Source organism: Ursus arctos, unplaced genomic scaffold, assembly GCF_023065955.2.
Source record: "Ursus arctos isolate Adak ecotype North America unplaced genomic scaffold, UrsArc2.0 scaffold_5, whole genome shotgun sequence".
NCBI lineage: Eukaryota > Metazoa > Chordata > Mammalia > Carnivora > Ursidae > Ursus > Ursus arctos.
The window spans coordinates 36,412,346-36,433,343 of record NW_026623067.1 but is presented as its reverse complement, the minus strand read 5'-3'; the positions used below and the strand labels follow the sequence as shown (position 1 = coordinate 36,433,343).

General features: G+C 37.4%; 1 protein-coding gene across 3 annotated transcripts in view; it reads right to left on the bottom strand.

The window, feature by feature from the left end:
* CTNNA1 (catenin alpha 1) overlaps positions 1-20,998 on the bottom strand; it is a 300,857-nt gene that overhangs the window by 91,709 nt on the left and 188,150 nt on the right. For all 3 annotated transcript variants that reach the window (XM_044387443.3, XM_026508084.4, XM_057307159.1), the window contains exons 6-7: positions 19,076-19,345; positions 16,160-16,363 (exon numbers count right to left, since the gene is read on the bottom strand). In XM_044387443.3, coding sequence (XP_044243378.2) covers positions 16,160-16,363; positions 19,076-19,345 — 474 coding nt within the window. The remainder of the gene's footprint in view (positions 1-16,159; positions 16,364-19,075; positions 19,346-20,998) is intronic.

Here is a 20,998-nt window from a genome sequence, read left to right as displayed (position 1 = left end):
CATTCTTTACTTCATACAGGATACACAAATTACCCTGGCTCCTATCTCCTACAGGAAATATAATTTAACATACTGATCGCGGGGCGCCTGGGTGGCACAGCGGTTAAGCGTCTGCCTTCGGCTCAGGGCGTAATCCCGGCGTTCTTGGATGGAGCCCCACATCAGGCTCCTCCGCTATGAGCCTGCTTCTTCCTCTCCCACTCCCCCTACTTGTGTTCCCTCTCTCACTGGCTGTCTCTATCTCTGTCAAATAAATAAATAAAATCTTTAAAAAAAAAATACTGATCGCATCATTAGCATGGATACATGTATGTAAATACATATATACATGTATTTAAAAATGTGAATTTTTAAAATAGCTTTAAGATATATATTAGAATGCATACTAAGATACAATTCATATATAAATCACCCAATTAAAGTGTACAATTCCATGTTTTAGTATATTCAGATATGTGCAACCATTTCTATTAGAACATTTTCATCACCTACATCCCCTAGCTATCATTCCCCTCCACATCATTGCATGTGAATATCTGAAGGTTAAATTTTAAATATCTAGGACATGGTGACCATGCTTGGTTGTAAGTTTAAAAGTTACAAATGTGTTGTCCTTTCCTTACAAGTAATTTTTGGTATTCAGCCTGAATTTGCTCCTTAAACCTCAAGAATCACAAATTTATCCTTTCTCTTTCAAAAGACTCTTCAGGTAATTCCTGCTTGTGATAAAGGGTACAAAAGCAATCAAAACTCTAAAGTATTCTCCCTCATACAAATGACAACACATTTCAGCCAGCTATCAACAATTAAATAAAAATACATAAAAACAACGCCCATAAACACATCAAAATGTTTCCATCCAGTTATTACCTACACGAGAAGTAACTACCCATTTTCTATGGCATGTGCCTTTCTTGGGTTTAGAGAAGTAGAAACTGTCACGAAGTCCAAGAGTGCCGAACTTAACAGGGCCTTAAAGAATGTTAGACACTCTCTTCCTCCACCCACATTAAATATACACCCCCTAAAACTGTTGATTCACCGGATTCTCAGCTGCCAAAGAAAGTAGACTAGCTTAGCGTTTGACATTTCCTTTTGGCAGTCATTAGTCCTTAATGTGTCACTGTCTAGAGGCTAAATGGAATAGTTTCCTTTCTACTTCAGCAGATCATTCTCTTGGGCCTGAAGAAACCTATCAAAGGCTAAATCTACCCTATAAAAAAGCTGCCAACTGAAGATGTTATGATAACAACAATATGATCAAAACACCTCTCTTCACAAGCCCCTAACCCAGAGTCTGAGCAGTAACTTTCTACACAGGAGCAAATTAAAGGGGAAAAAGCAAACATTTCCCAAGACCTCTGACAATGTCAGTGAGCCACCCACTAATAGGGGAAAACAGGCAGTTTCTAACCACTCTTGCCTGTAAAATGATTCTTTAATACCTCTTCATTCCCACCAAGCCCAGAAATTTCGCCATCCCCTGCACACTAATTTATTCCTCATTCTGAATCTATTGTTGTTTCTCCCTCCACCCACTCCTCAATGCCAATCAATGTCAACCTTGTCTTTCCATCTTTGTATATCCTATTTAATATAAATAGTTTTATACTTGCTCCAGTGCTCTATAATAATAAAACAATTTCATTTGGGTTTTTTTTAAACTCCACTGTACCAGTATTATCTCTTCTAAACCAGATCTCCTCATTCTTATTTTTGCCCACAGAAAGAGTACTAAAAAGGAAAAACAGAGAAAGATAATAGTAGATAGGATGTTTATATTCAGTCAAGGCTTTCTCTAGCGATAGGCCATGTCTTCATAATCAACAGCAAACGCAAGGACTCTGAAATCAGGCCAACCGACAAAACAGAGTTTAGGCCACCAAAAACTATATTGGGGCAACTTCTCAATTAATAGGAAATCTCAAGAAGACAAATTATACCAATTCCTCCAGAAAGTCCTGATTATTACCATTTATTAAATTCCATTCGATCAAAATCAGGTAACAGCAATGTAAACATTACTACTAAATTACATAATAGTCAAGTATATAAGAAAAAAAGTTTCTTACTATACAAAATACAGCTTTAAGATATGACTCAGGGGAGGGCAATGGCTCTTGGAATGCCTGTGGAATCGGATCACAAATACCTACATGATTAAGCAATAACCATTTTGACCTTCTAATAAAAAGTGCTTACTAAGAATTTCACCAAGAAAACTGCATCACCCAATAAATACACTACTTTTGGGGGTTTTTTTTGTTTTGGTTTGGTTTTGGTTTTTGGTTTTCTTGGAGAAAGAAGAAATCCAATCTACTGATAAAGGGGTTACTTCATGGACACATGCATACAAGAACCCAAGCACAGCTAGGCAAACAGCCTTAGGAGTAGCCATACAGAAGCCTCAGATCCTCTTGACTGGTTGCACCCTTCTCCAAACTCAAATACCTGACCCATTCTTACCATCTATGCTGCCTATCTAATTCATAGCTGCTGCTCAACCACAAATTCACCTTGCCATGACCTCTCATGACTCTACCTAATATCAAAATTTCCTGCTTCAGTTCCCATCTTCTAATTGCACCATTTTCTCATTATTTTCCCATACAAATTCTTAAGAGAACCTAACTGACTTAAAAGACAACACAGGCCGGGCTACGAGCTGAGGGATGTTGTGGGGGTTGGATGGGATAAAACAAAGGCTTTCTAGAATTTGCAAGACAGACAAATGCCCTCAGAAGGGCTGTCCACATGGTAGGGAATGTGTCCTTAGACATCTAATAACCTGATTAGATATTATTATCCTGGTCTACTCAAATAACCATAATGATGATGGTATGTCTTTCTTTTTTAACTTAATATGGGATTTTTCAAACATATCCAGAAGGACTGAGAATAGTAAATGAACTTCCTTATGCAACATCACCAAGCTTTAACATCTGTGATACTGTTATTTTACTGCTGGAATATTTCAAAACAAATCCACAACATTGGGTCATTTAATAAGGGATTCTCGTACATGTACCATTCCCCATAAACCTATGTTCATATCTAGACATTAAAATCTTGTCAACTCTTGAGTATTAAAAGAACTAGCATTTGACCAAAGCCTCAAACCAAAAAACACAGTTACTGACATTTATCATCATACCCTATAACTAATATAATTCTTGATTCTGAGTGGTTTTAAGAAAATGGGTAATTTTGTGCTGGCTTGGGAAACCCTAGTCAAAAAAATTAGTTTGATTTTAACTTCTAGAGTTTGCTAACATGAAAGAGCTGTAGATAGCAAAGAAGAACTAGCCAATGGAGTAAGTTTTAAAAAATACTGATTAGAAAATTTCAGTCCTAAAATTGCATTTTTTTCTGAATGCTATAAAATTTAATACTGTTTTGAAAAAGAAAAACCAACAAATGTCCTCCTAATGCTTTGAGTCCATTGGCTCAATTAAGAAATTTTAATAGTCTAGGGATGCCTGGGTGGCTCAGTCAGTTAAGAGCCTGCTCTGGCTCAGGTCATGATCCCAGGGTCCTGGGATGGAGTTCCACATGGAGTTCCACATCGGGCTCCTTGCACAGTGGGGAGCCTGCTTCTCTCTCTCCCTCTGCCTGCCGCTCCCCCTGCTTCTGCTCTCTCGCTCTCTAATAAATAAAATCTTTAAAAAAAATTTTAACAGTCTAAGAAAAACCTGTTTTTAAAAGGGGGGGGGGCAAGGGGATCCTTTATCACAACAGAAGACACTATAAGGGTATATATGTGAACAACCAATTTTTAAAAACCAAACAATTCTCCCATACATAATGGCTTTATCTATTTTTCACAAAGAATCTTAAAAAAAAAAAAAAGATAAACAAATATGTTCTGCTTCCCAGCAACACATTTATTTATTATTATGAGCTTTAAAGATTATAATTGGGTATCACTGGTCAAATATTGATGACTTTTCTTATACAGTATTTCAGGTTACTTTATACAAAGAAATAATAAGCAATGTTCATATAAACACAAAATAAGGGCAAGCCAAAACATAAATCTTTTCACTCCTAGAAGAGGAGTTTCATATCTGAATCTACAAAACCAATAATTCTCCCTCAAAGTAGAAAGTAGTAATAATTCAGGAAAAGTATGCTCTGGCGTTAAATTTAAAGGACAATTAGCAAGGAAGCCTTCAAATAAGATGCTACGCTGCATTCTATTTGGTAGACAATTATAAAATGCAAATTTTTTACAAAACCAAAAGTCAGACAATCTGTAACTAGAGTAAAACCAAAACAGGAGGCCAATCATTTCAACACATCTGAAAATAACACTTGTAAGACAATTTACTGCCCAGATGTTGTTTTAGTATAAATCACAGAAAGAAAATATCTTTCTTATAGTATGTCTCCAAATCATGCCATTATGAAAAGGTCCCAGTGCCATTTCCAGAGAATGACCAAACAAAATCAGTTTTCAGCAGTTTTTGGTTCTGAAAATCCAATACTGCACTTAAAAAAAAAATAAGCTATTTAGTGACTGTCAAGCACTTACTTAGCAGTCATCAGATGTGAACATAGATTCAACCCAAAATAAACAGAAAGAATAAGGACATTCACTCAGAGAAGAAAACATCACATTCTACAGACTTTCACCCTTCTAATTTTATATTATGACTAAGAAATATGAAAACCAAACTAACTTTTAAGAAAGCAGGCTTGAAATGAGAGAAAAGGAAATTTCCTGGCACAACAGGCTATACCTGTCTCTGGCAAGGACAGTTTGGAAACTCAAGAGGTTTTATTAACTACCTTAAGTCCTCTAAAATATGTAATTTAAAAACAAATGTAAGATCAATGGACAGAAAATATCAAGGTATAAAGTTATGACTGATAAGCTTTAATTTTACGTATTTGTCACATATGAGCATTCTAGATAAAATAAACAGGTAACCTCCCAAGATACCTAGTTTGCCACATTTAAACAGTAACAATATTTTAAATGAACTTCTTACATGTTACACATGATGATTTTACCAAAAACAAACCCTTTTTGGATCAAAAAGAATAAATGAGGAAAAAGGTACTGTATTAGAAATGTATCTAAAACAATGCCAATTTTCAGGGCACCTGGGTGGCTCAGTCAGTTAAGCGTCTGCCTTCAGCTCAAGTGATGATCCCAGGGGATCAAGTCCCGCATTGGGCTCCCTGCTAAGTGGGGAGGTCTGTTTCTCCCTCTTCCTCTGCCTGCCACTCCCCCTGCTTGTGTACTCTGTCAGAAAAATAAATAAAATCTTTTCAAAAATAAATAAAATAAAATAAAAAAATATAAAATAAAAAATATAAAATAAAATAAAATAAATAGAACAATGCCAATTTTCAAGTGTATAGCACTTTATACTTTTATGTTCACATCAAATATGCTATTCCCCTCTCCACCCCCTCAGTTGAGGAGGGAAAATGACCCTTCTTGTCTGCTGTGATTAAATGCCTGAACTAAAGGGGCGCCTGGGTGGCACAGCGGTTAAGCGTCTGCCTTCAGCTCAGGGCGTGATCCCGGCGTTCTGGGATCGAGCCCCACATCAGGCTCCTCTGCTATGAGCCTGCTTCTTCCTCTCCCACTCCCCCTGCTGTGTTCCCTCTCTCACTGGCTGTCTCTATCTCTGTCGAATAAATAAATAAAATCTTTAAAAAAAAAAAAAAATGCCTGAACTAAAGAACACGCAAACTGAGGATGGGGTGGTGTCACGTTAGTTCTTTGCTACAGGAAGAGGGCAGCAAGGAACAGAGTTGTCACACAAAGCCAGAAAGGACCTGCCGCTCTTTAAGAAAGGAACAGCCCCAGTCTCTGCCTATGCAGATCCCTGTTTACCTTGTTCAAGGCTATACTTCATGTACTGCTCTTTTGTTTCAAGGCATTTTCATATTTTTGCAATACCACCACCCATTATCCCATCTTCATCATTTCACTTGGTCTTACTTGATTGGTTCTCTGTGCCTTTAAACAAAATCAGGAGGGGGGTCAGCCATTAACAATCCAGTTTTACCGCTGAGAAAGCAGCTCTAGGGAAGTTACTTGATCAAGCTTAGTACGTCCTATTCTCTGGAAGCATCAGCTTATTGTCCACAGTCCATGGTATCACACGTGAAAAGTATCAGCAGGAGTAGCCCTGGACTAAAAACCCAGAAGCCTCAGCTCTAGTCCTGTCTTTACCTGGGTATTATCAGGCCCAAGTTATCCCTACTTTCAGGCTGTTTTGAAAGGAGGTGACTGGGTTTTGCTTCTGGTTAAAAAGGAATAAACCCGGGGCACCTGGGTGGCGCAGTCGTTAAGCGGCTGCTTTCGGCTCAGGGCATGATCCCAGTGTTCTGGGATCGAGCCCCACATCGGGCTCTTCCGCTGGGAGCCTGCTTCTTCCTCTCCCACTTCCCCTGCTTGTGTTCCCTCTCTCGTTAGCTGTCTCTGACAAATAAACAAATAAAATATTTGAAAAAATAAATAAATAAAAATAAAAAGGAATAAACCCAATCCACCTTATCACAATGACTGCACTTAAATACCACGTACAGATTGCTTAGAGTAGCAACCTGAGAACTGAAGTAAGAAAGGACCAAATCCACAATTATAGCTGTAGGCAACACTCCTCTCTCTGAAATCATTAACAGCAAGCTGACAATAGACAGACAGATACAGATAAAAGATAAATAATGTATGGAAGAACGGAACCAACTGCATCAACCAATACCATCAACCAATTGGCTCTAATTGACATTTAATCAGATACAACATTCACAAAAGTAGCACTCGGTCATAAAATAAACTCCGATTAACAACTTAAAGAAATAAAATGATGCAAAGTACATTCTTTGGGGATATTAAGTTTTAATTAAACTAGAAATAAAAGAAATATAACCAAAAAGACTTCCATCTAGTTGGAAATCAAATAACATACTGTCAAATAATCCATTGGTCAGAGGAAGACTCAAGGAAAAATTTTTAAATATTTTGAACTAAACAAAAAAGACAATATATCAAAATTTATGGGAAGCAGACAAAGTAGGCCTTACATGAAAATCTGCCCTAAATCTTCACCAAAAAAAAAAAAAGGTCTCAAACCAATAACCTGAATTCTCACCTCAAGAAACTAGAGAATAACAAAATAAACCCAAAGGAAGCAGAAGGGGAAAAAAATGATTAAAGAGCAGAAATCAGTAAAACTGAAAATAAGAGAGAAAAATCAGTAAAACTAAAAGCTGGTTATTTCAAAAGATCAACAAAATTGATAAACCTATAGCCAGACTGACCAAAAAAAAAGAACAAATACAAATTACCAATATTAGGAATAAATTAGAGAATATGGCTACAGACTCCCCACAAACATTAAAAAGATAGTAAGAGAATCCTATAAACAACACTCTGCATATAACATTTGACTAGCTGGATAAAATGGACAACTCCTTTAAAGCCACAAACTTCAAAAATTCATCCAAGAAGAAACACATAACCTAAATAGTCTTATATGCATTAAAGAAATTGAATTGGTAACTTAGAACCTTCAAAAAAAAGTATTGGGCTGGACTACATTAAATCTCACCAGACTTTTGGAAACGGCCAGATAGCAAATATTTTAGGCTTTAGAAGCCATCCACTTTCAGTTTCAGATGTTTGTCGCATATGGACATTCTAGATCACAACTACTCCACTCTGCCACTGTAGCAGAAAAACAGCCATAGATGACATATAAATGGGCAGAGCTATGTTCAACAAAATTTTATTTACAAAAATAGGAAGCAAGCCAGACTTAACCTGAGAACTATAATTTGTCAACCCCTGCACTAATCATTAATGTCACCTTCAAATTCTACATTTTACAATTCTACACTTCCATGGTCAAAAATCACTTGGATAAACAGTTCAAGAAAAGGATGACGCAAACACTATCCATCACACAGAGGTAAGAGACCGTATTTTGACCAATACTTGTTAGAAATGTATATTATAGTAAACAAAGCAAAAAAAAAAACCACACAACTTGTCACTTCAAACTAGTCTTGAATGAATCATTACCTTAAAAAGATGAATCAAGGCCTTATTAAAGTGAAAAATCCTCAATGTTCCCATATTAATAGTACCTTGGAAATAAACACAGTATATAATTATAAACAAAACCTAAGGGGTGCCTGGCTGGCTCCAGTTGGGACTCTTGATCTCGGGGTTACGGATTTGAGCCCCAAGTTGGGTGTAGAGACTACTTAAAAATACTATCTTTAGGGGCGTCTGGGTGTTGCAGTCGGTTGAGTGCCATGATCATGGTCTCAGGGTCCCAGGATTGAGCCCCACATTAGGCTCCATGCTCAGCTCACAGTCTCCTTGGGATTCTCTCTCCCTCTCCCTGCCCCTCCCACTAGTGCAGGCATGCTCTTTCTCTAAGATAAATAAATAAATCTTTTTAAAAAATAAATAAATAGGGGTGCCTGGGTGGCTCAGTCAGTTAAGTGTCTGCCTTCAGCTCAGATCATGATCCCAGGTCCTGGGATCAAGTCCTGCACTGGGCTCCTTGCTCAGCAGGGAGCCTGCCTCTCCCTCCGCCTCTGCCTGCTGTTCCCCCTGCTTGCATTCTGTCTCTCTCTCTTTCTGCCAAATGAATAAATAAAATCTAAATAAACAAATAAATAAATTTTTGAAAATCTTAAAAAAAAAACAAAATCTAAGATGCATGAAACTAAGGGGTCTAAGTTTACTTTTAAACTGTCATCCTGATCGTAAGAAACACTGCCCAAAAAACGTGGGGCAAAATATAGAAGAAAATCTATATTGCCTATCACCCCACCACTTAGCGACAATTACTAATACTGATATATTTAGAGGTTTAACCTTTTAATCTGAAAACATTTTTTGATGTAAAATCTTTTTAAGCCTGCCCAGTTTCTGAAGAGCATAAAATAATACCAAGGATAGTCTAACAGCCATCTCAAGGAAGCTAAAACCTGATCCATCTGCAGCCTGACACTGGGCAGGCTTCCATATCTACTCCATCATCCTAATCTCAAGAGACCATTCCACTAGTGCTCCATTAGGCCAGGAGCATTTCATTCAATACGTAAACATGAGTCTTTCTATATATAAAAGGTTAAAAGCTTGCGTGTTAAATACTGCAATTTGTAATGCCAGAGCAGCACACACGGGAAGAACCTTCAACCTCTCAGAAAGCAACACAAAATATAACTTGAGGAGAGGTCCTCCTCAGAGTTAGAAGGTCTTTCAAACCTCTCATCTCCCATTGTGAGAAAAACCACACAATCTTTGACAAATAAGATTTCCAAATTAAATAAATGCTGCTCCATCAATAGAAACAAGTCCTACATGTGCTCAAATTCTGCATTCAATGCAACATCTATTTATGTCTAAATTCTTCCAAATATGCTAGGCAGCTCACAGAAAAGCTTACACTAACAAATCAATAAAATCATATGCAAGAACAGCTACAGAACTATGGCCTAGCAATACAGGTGAGAGTTTATTACAGGATACCCATAGGTTCAAACAAAGATGGAAATCAAAGCATATTGTATAACAAAACTCAGCCACATAGCTGCACATCACAGAGCCAAATGAAACATCTGTGACACTCAAGTAACATCAGAAAGTCTAGGACACTGTAAAAAGCTTTCCTGTTTGGCTCACTTCAAGCAGCTATACCAGACCTGGGTTTATCTTATTTAGGGTGGAGTATTTAATTTCAGAACAATCATTTATAAAGCAATACAGTGGAAAGCTCTGCAGCCATTAAAGATGATGATGTAAAACTGCATTTGCTGTAATAAAGATGCACAATGATAAAGGTATTAAGAGCTCAGACTTTCAGGACAGAGATCTCAGCTGTATGTGTATGTATTTTTGAGCAAATAACAACTCAATACAGCTTATTACGGCAGTAAAACAGGTAAAAACATTTGTCTTTTAGGACACTGGCAAGAAATGGTAAGAAAAGAATTGATATGTGTGTGCATACAATTATATGCACAAATACGACTGGAATAGATGGTAGGATAGCATGGGATATATAATGAACTCAGAATTATAATCAGAAAAAAAGTAAGCTATTCTAATTTTGAAAACTGGAAATGCAGCTACAGAATAATGTAGTAACAAGCTCTTCGAAGACTCCTTCAAAGACTGGGAAGCTCGGGCTATGCTAAAGTGATTCCAGGAAGGCATTTGTAAAACTGAGAAAGATTAGCATCTAAATTAAGTGCTTCCCTTCACTAAAGTAACAATATATCTTTGAAAGTGAATATTAACTGCATCCTAGTCATACATTCCATATCAAACTATTATCCAAATCAAATAAAAATTTTATGCCTGCTCTATTAACATAATCAAACCCCTCAAACACATACCCAGTGCAATACAAAAAAAAAAAAAAAAAAAAAAGCCCAGTTATTGCACTCTTCTTTTAGGATCCTAATATCACTGCATCCAATGTTTTTGGGCAAGAACAAACATAAAATATATTTTTAAGCAACATCATCCTCACCAGGTTCTAAGCTGTACCAATTTTCTTCTGTCTGAAACTATACTTTTGGGTATAAAAAATACAAGCTGTGATAGCTACCATGTATGGATATGGTACAATTCTGGATATTCAATGAGGAGGTTGATGGTAAACTCTTTTATCTACTCACCTTAGCTCGCTGGTTACTCAGTAGTCAGAACAACCCAAGAGATATATAATGTGACCAAGAAACAAAAACTACATATAATTTTAAATATTCTGGTAGATGTAAATAAAAAGAAACAGGTAAAAAAGAAGTTTAAGAACAGATTATATTTAATCCAATATACCCAAAATATTGTGACATATTGAGATATTTTACATCCTTTTTTGTGTACTTAGTCTTTGAAATATGGCGAGGAGTTTATACTTACAGCACATCTCAGTTTAAACTAGTCACATTTCAGGTACTTGACAGCCACATGCGGCTACTGGCTCCCACACTGGATGGCACAGAGCTGGAGCTACTCAAGCCTGTACTTGTTCTCATCAATTGTTAAGTCCTAACTCCAAGCAGTCAACACATGACCATGAACCGCTGATCAAGACTGCTTAGGACAAAACCAAACGGAATTCACTTCAAAGATTGAGGGTCTTCTATATTTCAGATACTGTGTTAAGTATTTTCAGATCTGGGGGTAACGGGTAGGGAGGAGGGGTTTTGTTTATTTTTTGAGAGGTCAGGGGGCTTGAAGATGAGTGTGGTAACAAGAATGGTCACAGTAAATTCTACTAGTGGGAAAACAACACAAAGCACATTCTCAAATAAAAGGAGAAAGGAACATACTGACGATCAGCATATCCCTCAGCAGAATGAAGAATGTGAATATAGAATTCAACTGCATAAAGTACAAGGCCCTTCAGAACGTTGTTTTTCACTGGCATTGAAATAACTTCAGAGAACATTCTAACACACAACTGAGTTCCAAAGTCAGTTATGTATTTAAGAAAGAAAAAATTTACCCATTAACCTCACAGCTTGTTTTAACCCATTAACATAATGGTTTGAACCCTAATTATATATTTTGTTTATATGCAGGGAACAGTAAGGGGTTAAAACTATTTTAAAATTAAAAAAAGAAACACTACATAAAAGAAAGGGAAAAAAACTGGAATGCCTATTTCTAAATGTTAATAGTGGTGGTTCAGTAATTTAATGCGTATGTATGACTTTCAATTATGAAAAAATAAAGTGGTAACAATTTTTTTTTCAACTTCAATTACGTTTCACTTTAATTTCAATCCATTCACTTTTAAGCCTTTTAAGATTAGGACACCCATCCAAGCTGTTTTTCTTTTTCTAGAACCCTTCCAGGAGTAACCTTAAGCTGATAGAGCAGGAACAAATTAAACTTAACCACAATAACCACATTTCATTTCAAGGAAACCTGGAAGTCATTTGTGGAATTACAAAGATCCACTGAATGTCAAAAGACCTTTATTGTCATGCATCTGAGGCATTTCCATAACGTTCAGTAAGTAGGGGTCAAATGCATTACTTTTAACATCAATATCTCTTAGCCCTCACTACAGTAAGTTAGCAATACAGCCAAGAGTAGTCTCCACCTCTTTAAACGACAAGGCAAGCAGGAGCATTAAGGCTGTTGCCCTTGACACCTTTAAAAGGGAGTTGGGCTCTCACCTGATGAATCAAATTTAACTCTGAGACCTAGGACACCACTTTCCCTCACTGCTTATTTCAGAGTACTTGGTTTAATTTTTTCTACAAATGTCTTCATATACTGAGATCTACAGGAAGTAGTGCTAAACCACCCATGGCCTCCTTCCCTATAACCTTCTAGAATGTAAAGCCCATAAGGGCAAGGATCTTTTGATTTTTTTCACTAATATCCCTAACACCATAACTATGCAAAATTGTCTGCTTCATTCATCCCATGTCAGCATGAGTTAGTCTACAAAGCAATCACTTACTGAATACCTCTTCTAGTATTATACCAGCCCCTGAAAGTATTTTTAAAATAGTTCCTGTCATTCATTCATTCATTCATTCATTCGTTTTAAGAGGGCATGCAGAGGGGCAGAGGGGGAGGGAGGGAGGGAGGGAGGGAGGGAGGGAGGGAATCTTAAGCAGACTCCAAGCCCAGCCACCCAGGTGCCCCAGTTCCTGTCTTTTACAAGCTTAAACATAGCTGCAGAAATCACATGGATAAAGAAAATACAATTAAGCGACAATTCAAGGAAGTCAACAATTAGGTACAAAACTTCCAGCAGCAAAAAAATAATGCAGGATGGTTCAGTCTGAAAGAGACATCAGCAAAACAAATGAAAAAAAATGTGGGCCTTGAAGCAAGAGCAGGTTAAGTTTTCAAGAAGTAGGAAGAGAATTCGAAACACAGAATGAACTATGTCCTACTGAAGATGTGAACACTCCCCTAAGCAAGCAGAACAGACTAGACAACAAAGAAGGTGAGTAGAGCCTAGAATAATGCAATGGAGATAGTATGGACAAATGCAATAAAGCATCAGAAGAGTTTCTCCACCTTAACTACACTTTGGATCACCTGAGGAACTTTTAAAAAATACTGCCACCTGGGAGCACCTGGGTGGCTCACGTCGTGATCTCAAGGTCCTGGGACGGAGCCCCATATCATTGGGCTTCCTGCTTGGCGGGTAGTCTGCTTATCCCTCTCCCTCTGCACCCCACCCCCATTGGTGTCCCTCACCTGCGCTCTCTACTAAATAAATAAAATCTTAAAAGAAAAAAAAATACTGTCGTCTGGGCCTCAATTCAGTGACCCTGATTTAAATGGGGTACAACCTAGACATCAAGATTTTTTTAAAGTTCCCCCTTTTTTTAAGGATTCTAATGTGCATCCAAAGTTCAAAATCACTGCCTTAAAGGAAAGATCAATGGAAACCTGGTAAATGACCACACAGGATGAAGAAGGCAGACTAGAGATAACAGCAAGATTTTAAGAGTATGTACCTAGAGAAAAAAGAAGCCAGGAAATGAAAAAAATAAAAATATATCAGGGTCGCCTGAGTGGTTTAGTCAGTTAAGTGGCCAACTCTTGGTTTCGGCTCAGGTCATGATCTCAGGGTCATGAGACTGAGCCCCAAGTTGGGCTCTGTGCTCAGCAGGCAGTCTGCTTCTCTCCCTCCTGGTCTCCCTCTACCTCTGTCCCTTCCCCCCACTCATACATAGGCAGGCATGCACTCTCTCTCTCAAACAAATAAAAAAAATAAAAAATAAAAATACACCAGCCACTCTGTACTTGACCACTCTGTCTACAAAGTTTCACGCAGTGAACCAGTTTTAATTAAGCCAGATTGTCTTAACTTACCATGTATCATAATTGTCTAATATTTTTAAGAAAAATAATCAAAACTTAAAGTGAGCCATTTTTTAAAACTCAAGGTAGAGCTAAAGAATGTAAAATAAATTCTCCATAAAGACCTCTCAGGTTTCCCAGCTAGAAATAACTTCATCCTCCTCGCAATCCCCATGGCATTTTAGCAGTACAATGGCAGTCCCCACAAATGGCAGACCCTGTATTAGAAGGGAAAGATCAGTGCCTCATTCCTCCTCCACCCAGTGCCCAGCACTCTACTACTTTGCATGTGACACATACTGAGTATGAAGTTAGCAAGGGGCACATACTGCAGGTTAAGTTCTGATTGTTACTAAAGGTTCTAAATGCTTTTGAAAGCTTCCTAAGTAAGTAAAAATCTCACCCCATTGTTTCTGCTACTTGCAGACCCTGTGATGTTCTAAGCTTTCAAGCATGCTTCATTGCCCTCCCCCTAGCTTTATCTTCGTTCCATCACTGTTGACAGTACCTAACCTGCTCAATGTTACGTGAGTCAATACAAGAGAACTGAATATTTTATTTTTAAGAAAAACATGTCCAGAGACCATTTTCTAAAATATAATCTGAATTCCAAGATAATTTCTTTCAAAACCTCCACCATAATCTTTAAATTTCAGGCAAACAAAGATCATCGTTCTAGCTTTCACTTACATAATAAAATGTTACGTGATATTATGGTCTCCATGTCTTCAAGCATAAAGGAGTATTTCCTACCTTTACTTACATCTGTGGCACAAACTGAAAATAGTTTTTGTATGACACTCTGGAGAGAAACTAGAAGGTTACTCATGACCAGAGATGACTAGGCCAAGATCCGAACAACCCCAAGACTCAGGGATCATTAGGAAGCTCTTATATGCAGAATGGTTAGGAAGCTCTCTTATGGAGGATTAAGAAGAAATTTATCACGTATTCTTCCCGAACAAAGACTGTTTTTAAAGCGTTTTCCTAATCATAACTACGTTTGATATTTTTGTACCACTTCAGTACTACATGTGAGAGCAGATAACTGATCCACACACATACCAAGTCCTTTGTTTCCCTGTTTAAAACTCTAATATCGTGAATCATTCTTCAAATTACCCCTTTTACATATTTTCTGTTTTCAAGCTTAGGTACAGATGTTTAAATGTGCCCCACATTTTCACTGACTTCTCAACTGCTTTTTCCATTTGATTTAACTAAGCCTCTAATCTCATTTTTCTGAGGTAGACTGCATACAATCAAAACATGGCAATGGCTTAAAAAAATTCAATATGCTTCACTAATTTCACAATATGGTAGAAAAAAGATAAACACACTAAGGCATTCATCTTCACCCTAGGAATTCCACTATGACTCACCATTATATGTTCACTTATATAGGCATATAAGTGAACAAATAAGATGTATGGCAAATGAATACATAAGAAAGTACCGAGATCTTCCCCCGGAAAGCATTAAACAACCAAAAATCACTAGTAGGAACTAGTTCATATTGTTCTCTTCCCTTTAAAATGATTTTATATAAATTTAATTTAACTTATTCCTTTTCTGCAACAGTAAATATTGGGTACGAAGTCTAAATTACAGTAACTCTAAGCATTAAATAACTGGAATGGCAGAAGCATCAGGGAAGGAAAAGGGAAGGTGATGGCAAAAGAGATAAAAATCAACAAGTACAGTATTATCTACAGAAAAAAAATTTTTTTACAGCACTGGTTTTTAAACACAAACCTTAAAAATTCAAAACCACTACTCGGTTCACCTAACAGCTGTAATTAATACCATTTCTTATGACATTCTATATGGTCCATGAAAAAATTACCAACTATAAATACTTTCAGCATTCCCTATTGCCCAAAATTAGATGCTAGCCTAGATGTGATAATGGGATTCTAGGGATACTGAACGTCATTATCCTTAGTACATGGATGCTAAGGTATTTAGAGTTGAACCAACACAATGTCTGCAACTTACATCCAAATGTTATATGGAAAAAAAGGTTTTGCGTGTGTATATTTATACAAATAAATCATACATTTGTACACACAAACATGCACATGTATCTAAGTATTAACTGGTGAATCTAGATAAAGGGTAGATGGGTGCTCACTGTAGAATTTTTACAAGTTAAAATTTTTTCAATATAAAAAGTTCAGAGGAAAGGGGAACATAGAAAGCCACTTTTTTATCCATTCCTTGAAAAATCTGCCCCATCCTAAAGGCTCAAGGAACCAAGAGCATACTTGCCATCAGATCCAATATCTGTTACAGAAAACTCTCACTTCAAAGAAAAGTTCTGATACTCACATTGCCCATGTACTCTGACAGCAGGTCCTGCAGGGCCTGGCGTACAGCATTACACTCTGCCACAATTCTCTCACGCCGGTCATCACGCGTGCAGGACGAGTCGGCCATGAGGGCAGCCCCACTAATGATGCTTTCTAGGCGCTCCTCCAGGGAAGGTCTAAAGCGCTCCTCGCTGAAGCTCAAGGGGTCCACAATGATTTGTTTCTGCAGAGAAAGTGTGTTACTGAATCTCAGTGCTAATCTTTGTCCCCTCCATTATTAATGAAGATGAGCAAAGTGTTGATCAGGATAACAACAAGATGTCATACAAAAATTCCAATGACTGAAAGAAAGTTATACTTCTTGTTCGATGACAGCCATACAAGTTGGCCTATGGTAGATCACTTCTCAAGAAAGCACTGGAAGCAATACTATCCAGTTGAATGGGGCCTCAGTAAGATATCATACTACAAACGCAAACACAAATATGTCAGCATAATAATCATGTTCGCACTACTGAATCTGAACATCTACATGTCAGCCTCTGTATTAGTAAAGTTACCAAATGAGAACTGCAAGGGAAGTTAAGTTAGCTCTTTTCCTTTTCTATATGCAGAGTATAAAACCACTACATGACATTAGAACTGTTTCACAGCAAAAAAAACATAAAACAGACTTCTGTCCTCAGTTTCAGAAAGGAATGCATTTATAATCAATTCCAATATATTTCCCTCATCTTACCCATCTCAGCAAATTTTACAAACAATGCAGTCTCATATTCATACTGTTATGTCTAAATTAGAGACTCTCTTTGCTTAAAGACTTCGGGGTGATCTGTAAGAGATGAAAGCAATCCATCCCAAAAAAGCCAATCTGTGAGGTGTAACTGCCCCAGTAAGAATAAAACCTTCCTCTTTCTCCTCTTCACTCCCAATTCCACTTAAATCCAGCTTTACCAGCGGTGAGTGAGGTCAGGTCACAAGCAAGATTTCGGTACAAGGTCAAACAAACATCAATACCCTCAGGACAGCGCCTCACTCCAACTTTTCCGTTTAATACAATTTATCCTCACACTGGTAAATGTCTGTGCAAATATTTTGCCTTTAATTTTTCTTTATGGGGACTACTCTTACTGATTTCAAGTTAAATGTCAAGTTTTTTCTTCAAAAAAGCTTGCCCTTTTCCGGTAAGTATACATTTCTTCTCTCCATTCCCAAGAACGCTCAGTTTCAAAACTGAACATGCAATGCCTCCAGTTCATTATTAAGCTACATTTTAGCTGACCATTTTTCTTACCAGATGATGTTATTACAAGATTTCTCTGGTTGGGGTGCCTGAGTTGCTCAGTCAGCTAAGCATCTGCTTTTGGCTCAGGTCATGATCCTGGAGTCCCGGGACAGAGCCCTCCATCAGCCTCTCCCTGCTCAGTGGGGAGTCTACTTCTCCCTATGACCCTCCCCCGTCTCATGCTCTCTCTCAAATAAATAAAATCATAAAAAAAAAAAATAATAAGATTTCTCTGGTTAAAACAGACTACACAATGCCTTCTGACCAGTAAGAATGAGAAATAAATGGTTATAGAATTTTAAGAGTCATTAAGCTGCAATGGGCCTGCAATCATTTCGTCCAACCCCCTCATTTTATGAAGTCTCACTCTAGTCCTAAGAGGTTAAGTAGCCTCTGACAGTTACTACTCAAGTTAGGGTAAAATGTAATCCTTACTGCCTTCAAAGAGGCCAATACCTAAGACTGCCAAATTTGAGTGGGGTGGAAAAAAGTGTCAGTAAATTTTAAGATGCATCCTAAGTTTACTGTAAAGTCATTTAATGATTAAGGCTCCAGGGTAAAAAGTCAGTTCTAAGACCATGGTCTATAGAATTAACACTATCTTTATGATTTATGAAGTCTTAAATCAGTCATGCATGTCAGCAGTGTTCAGTTACAAGAGCCAAAATAAAGGGTCAGACAAAGGAAGAGAAGATAAAGGCAAGGATAAACTGTTAAAAATAAAATGCACTCCACTATATAGATTCTCTACTTCAAAGCATTCCTACTTATGAAAGGATGCTGACCACATGGAAGGCAATTTTCTCTTATGTTAATCAAAAATAATAATAATAATAATAATGTAACCCAACAGTGGGTTTAAAAGAAAAATAAAAAACTTAAAAAAATCTTAAACTGCTGCCCTCTACTGGAAGCCATGAGGCATTGTGGGTAGAAGTTAAAAAAAAACACCACTACCACCTCAAAGCAAAGCAAAGCAAAACAAAACAAAACAAACAAACCCACAAAAAAGAGTTGATATACAGGACAGAGCGTTTACAGAGAACATATACACAGAACAGATCCAGGGCATCAACTATAAAAGATAACTACATGGAATTACGCTGACAGTATTTTAAGCCCAAATTTGCTTCCACATGATTAAATTTTATATATTATTACAATTTAGTTACTGAGAAGTGCATCTAGGCAGACAAGTAAGATTAACGTGATGACACTTCTGTCATAATCACTTATGATGTATCTGTTTTTCCCACTAGACTGTGAGCCCCTGGAGGAAAGAGTCAGCATGCACTTTGCCTCTATCTCCCAAAGCTTTACATCTGCTGAAAGGTTAAAATCTTGGGTGAAATGAACCAAACTAATATCCTCAACAGATAATGATCCCATAGGAAACATAAGTTTTATAAAAGAATTCAGGAGTTTAACAGAAAAGAAAAGAAAGGAAAAGAAAAAGAGAAAGAAAAAAAAATGTTGTAGGCCAAGTCAAGATCAAGTAGACTGATGATTTCTAAAATTTCTTTTGACATAGATTGGAAATCTAAGTAGAAAATGAACTTTCATCAGAAACCATGATCACATTTCCCTAGAAACCTCTTAACTTTGGGCAGATGGTCAAGAACCTGAAGTTGCCTCCCAAGTATAACTTACATCGAAATTATTGAGTGCATATGCCAGTTCTCCTCCTCCTCCACCCTGGTGCTGGGAAGCATCGTCTGATGCGGTGGCTTGGGCTGCATTGGAAATGCCTGTGACCGCCTGCTGCAACTGCTTATATATCAGGTCTCTGTTAGCCTTGTAGGCTGCAACATCAGGGTGCTGCAGGCATGCCTGGGATGCAGTATAGAGGATTGGAACGTTTTTCTGCAGGATTCCTCTGGCTGCAGCCATCTGATCGCGATGGCCCACATCTTTCAGTTCCTGTAAAACAAGAAATTGGAACAGTCTTTATATGGGTTCTAGTCATTAAAAAAGTTGTCAGTAAATGCTGAAAAGTGAGAAATTCTACTAATTAGACACAATAGTTTCATGAACAGTCTGGATTTGTAACAAAGGAGGCAGCATGGGTTAGTAGTTAAAAGTTCAAACATTTCCAAATCACACAGACCTGGATTTGAATCTCCAGCTCTACTTTTTCCTGGCTATTGTGATCTTATTTAAAATTCCTGTACTCAGGGCATCTGGCTGGCTCAGTGTAGAGCATGCGACTTTTGACCTCTGGGTTTTAAGTTTGAGCCCCATGGTGGATGTAGAGGTTACTTAAAAATAAAAATCTCTAAAAAAAATAAAATAAAATCCCCATTCTCAGTTTCACCTTCTATAAAACAGGAGCAATATATTTCTCTTTCTAACTGTCCTGAGGATCAAATGGGATAATCCATGTAAAGCACCTAGCAGAGCACTAACTAAAAAGCAAAACATAAAACTGACTAGCATCTTCTTTACAACTATATAAAGATGTATGTACCTACTCCAACCAAATTAGAAAAATCATTCAGACACACTTAAACAGAGTAAGATTTAGTCTATTTATTTCTTTTTTATTAAGTTATAAAAGTTCATTATAAGAGTTTTGCAAAATTTGGGATAGGATACCACAGGTGTACATGAACTGACCAACCAAGTGAGGATGTAGCAGGCTATTCTATTCTCTTAAGTATACAATTCTGCCCCCCATCTTCCCTCCACTCCCCCATCCCAAAGATGGTCTTGGGACATAGGTCATTAATACATAAAGCTGAGGCTCAGGTGCTCCATGACTTTTATCCAAAAGGTTTTTATTTCACTGTAATACTCTATATACATGTGGCCTTAAGTGAACCTGTCCTGTCTCAATTTCCCCTACCCCGTAATTACAATCCAAAGTCAAAAATTTTGAGGTTCCTGGCATGATTTCCAATACTGACATCCACTTGGTAGGCTGAATGGATGCACTAAATGCCAAATAAGTGATACTAAGTAAGTGACAAATAAGCAAGATGGGAAGAGGATATTCTGCTATCCCACTGTTACTGCAAGTGCTTGGTTGGGGGTGGGGGACACACTTTAGTCTTTAGTAAATGTGGATTACCACCAAAGAAAAATAGAAGTGATAACCCTAACTGACCACCAGATCTGCTCTAACTCTATTTTATGTGTGAACATAGAATTTCAATGTTAATTGCACCAACTAAATCCTACAGTACAAATTTAAACGTCTTAAAAAAGAGTATTACATGTGTAAACAGTAAGAGAAAATTAAGAAAGGCCAAAGTCAATAACTCAATTTGAAGTCTGACTTAGCCATTTAATGGCTCATCTTGCTAGACGAGTTCCTAATTAAGCATTAGAGACACCTAACTGGCTTCTTTTTTTCTGATACTTCATCTCACTATATATTTTAGGTTTGCATCTTCATTCAAACCTTGTATAATATGACAGCTTACTTTTCCTCCTAGAATTCTTTTCTCATCTGGAATCTGAATTTGCAAGTAATAGCTCACAGCACTCCAAATGCCCCGTAGCACAGTACATTAGGCTAAAGATTCAGAAACAGGACCCTGTGGATTTAGAGAATCAGTGATCATTTCCAGA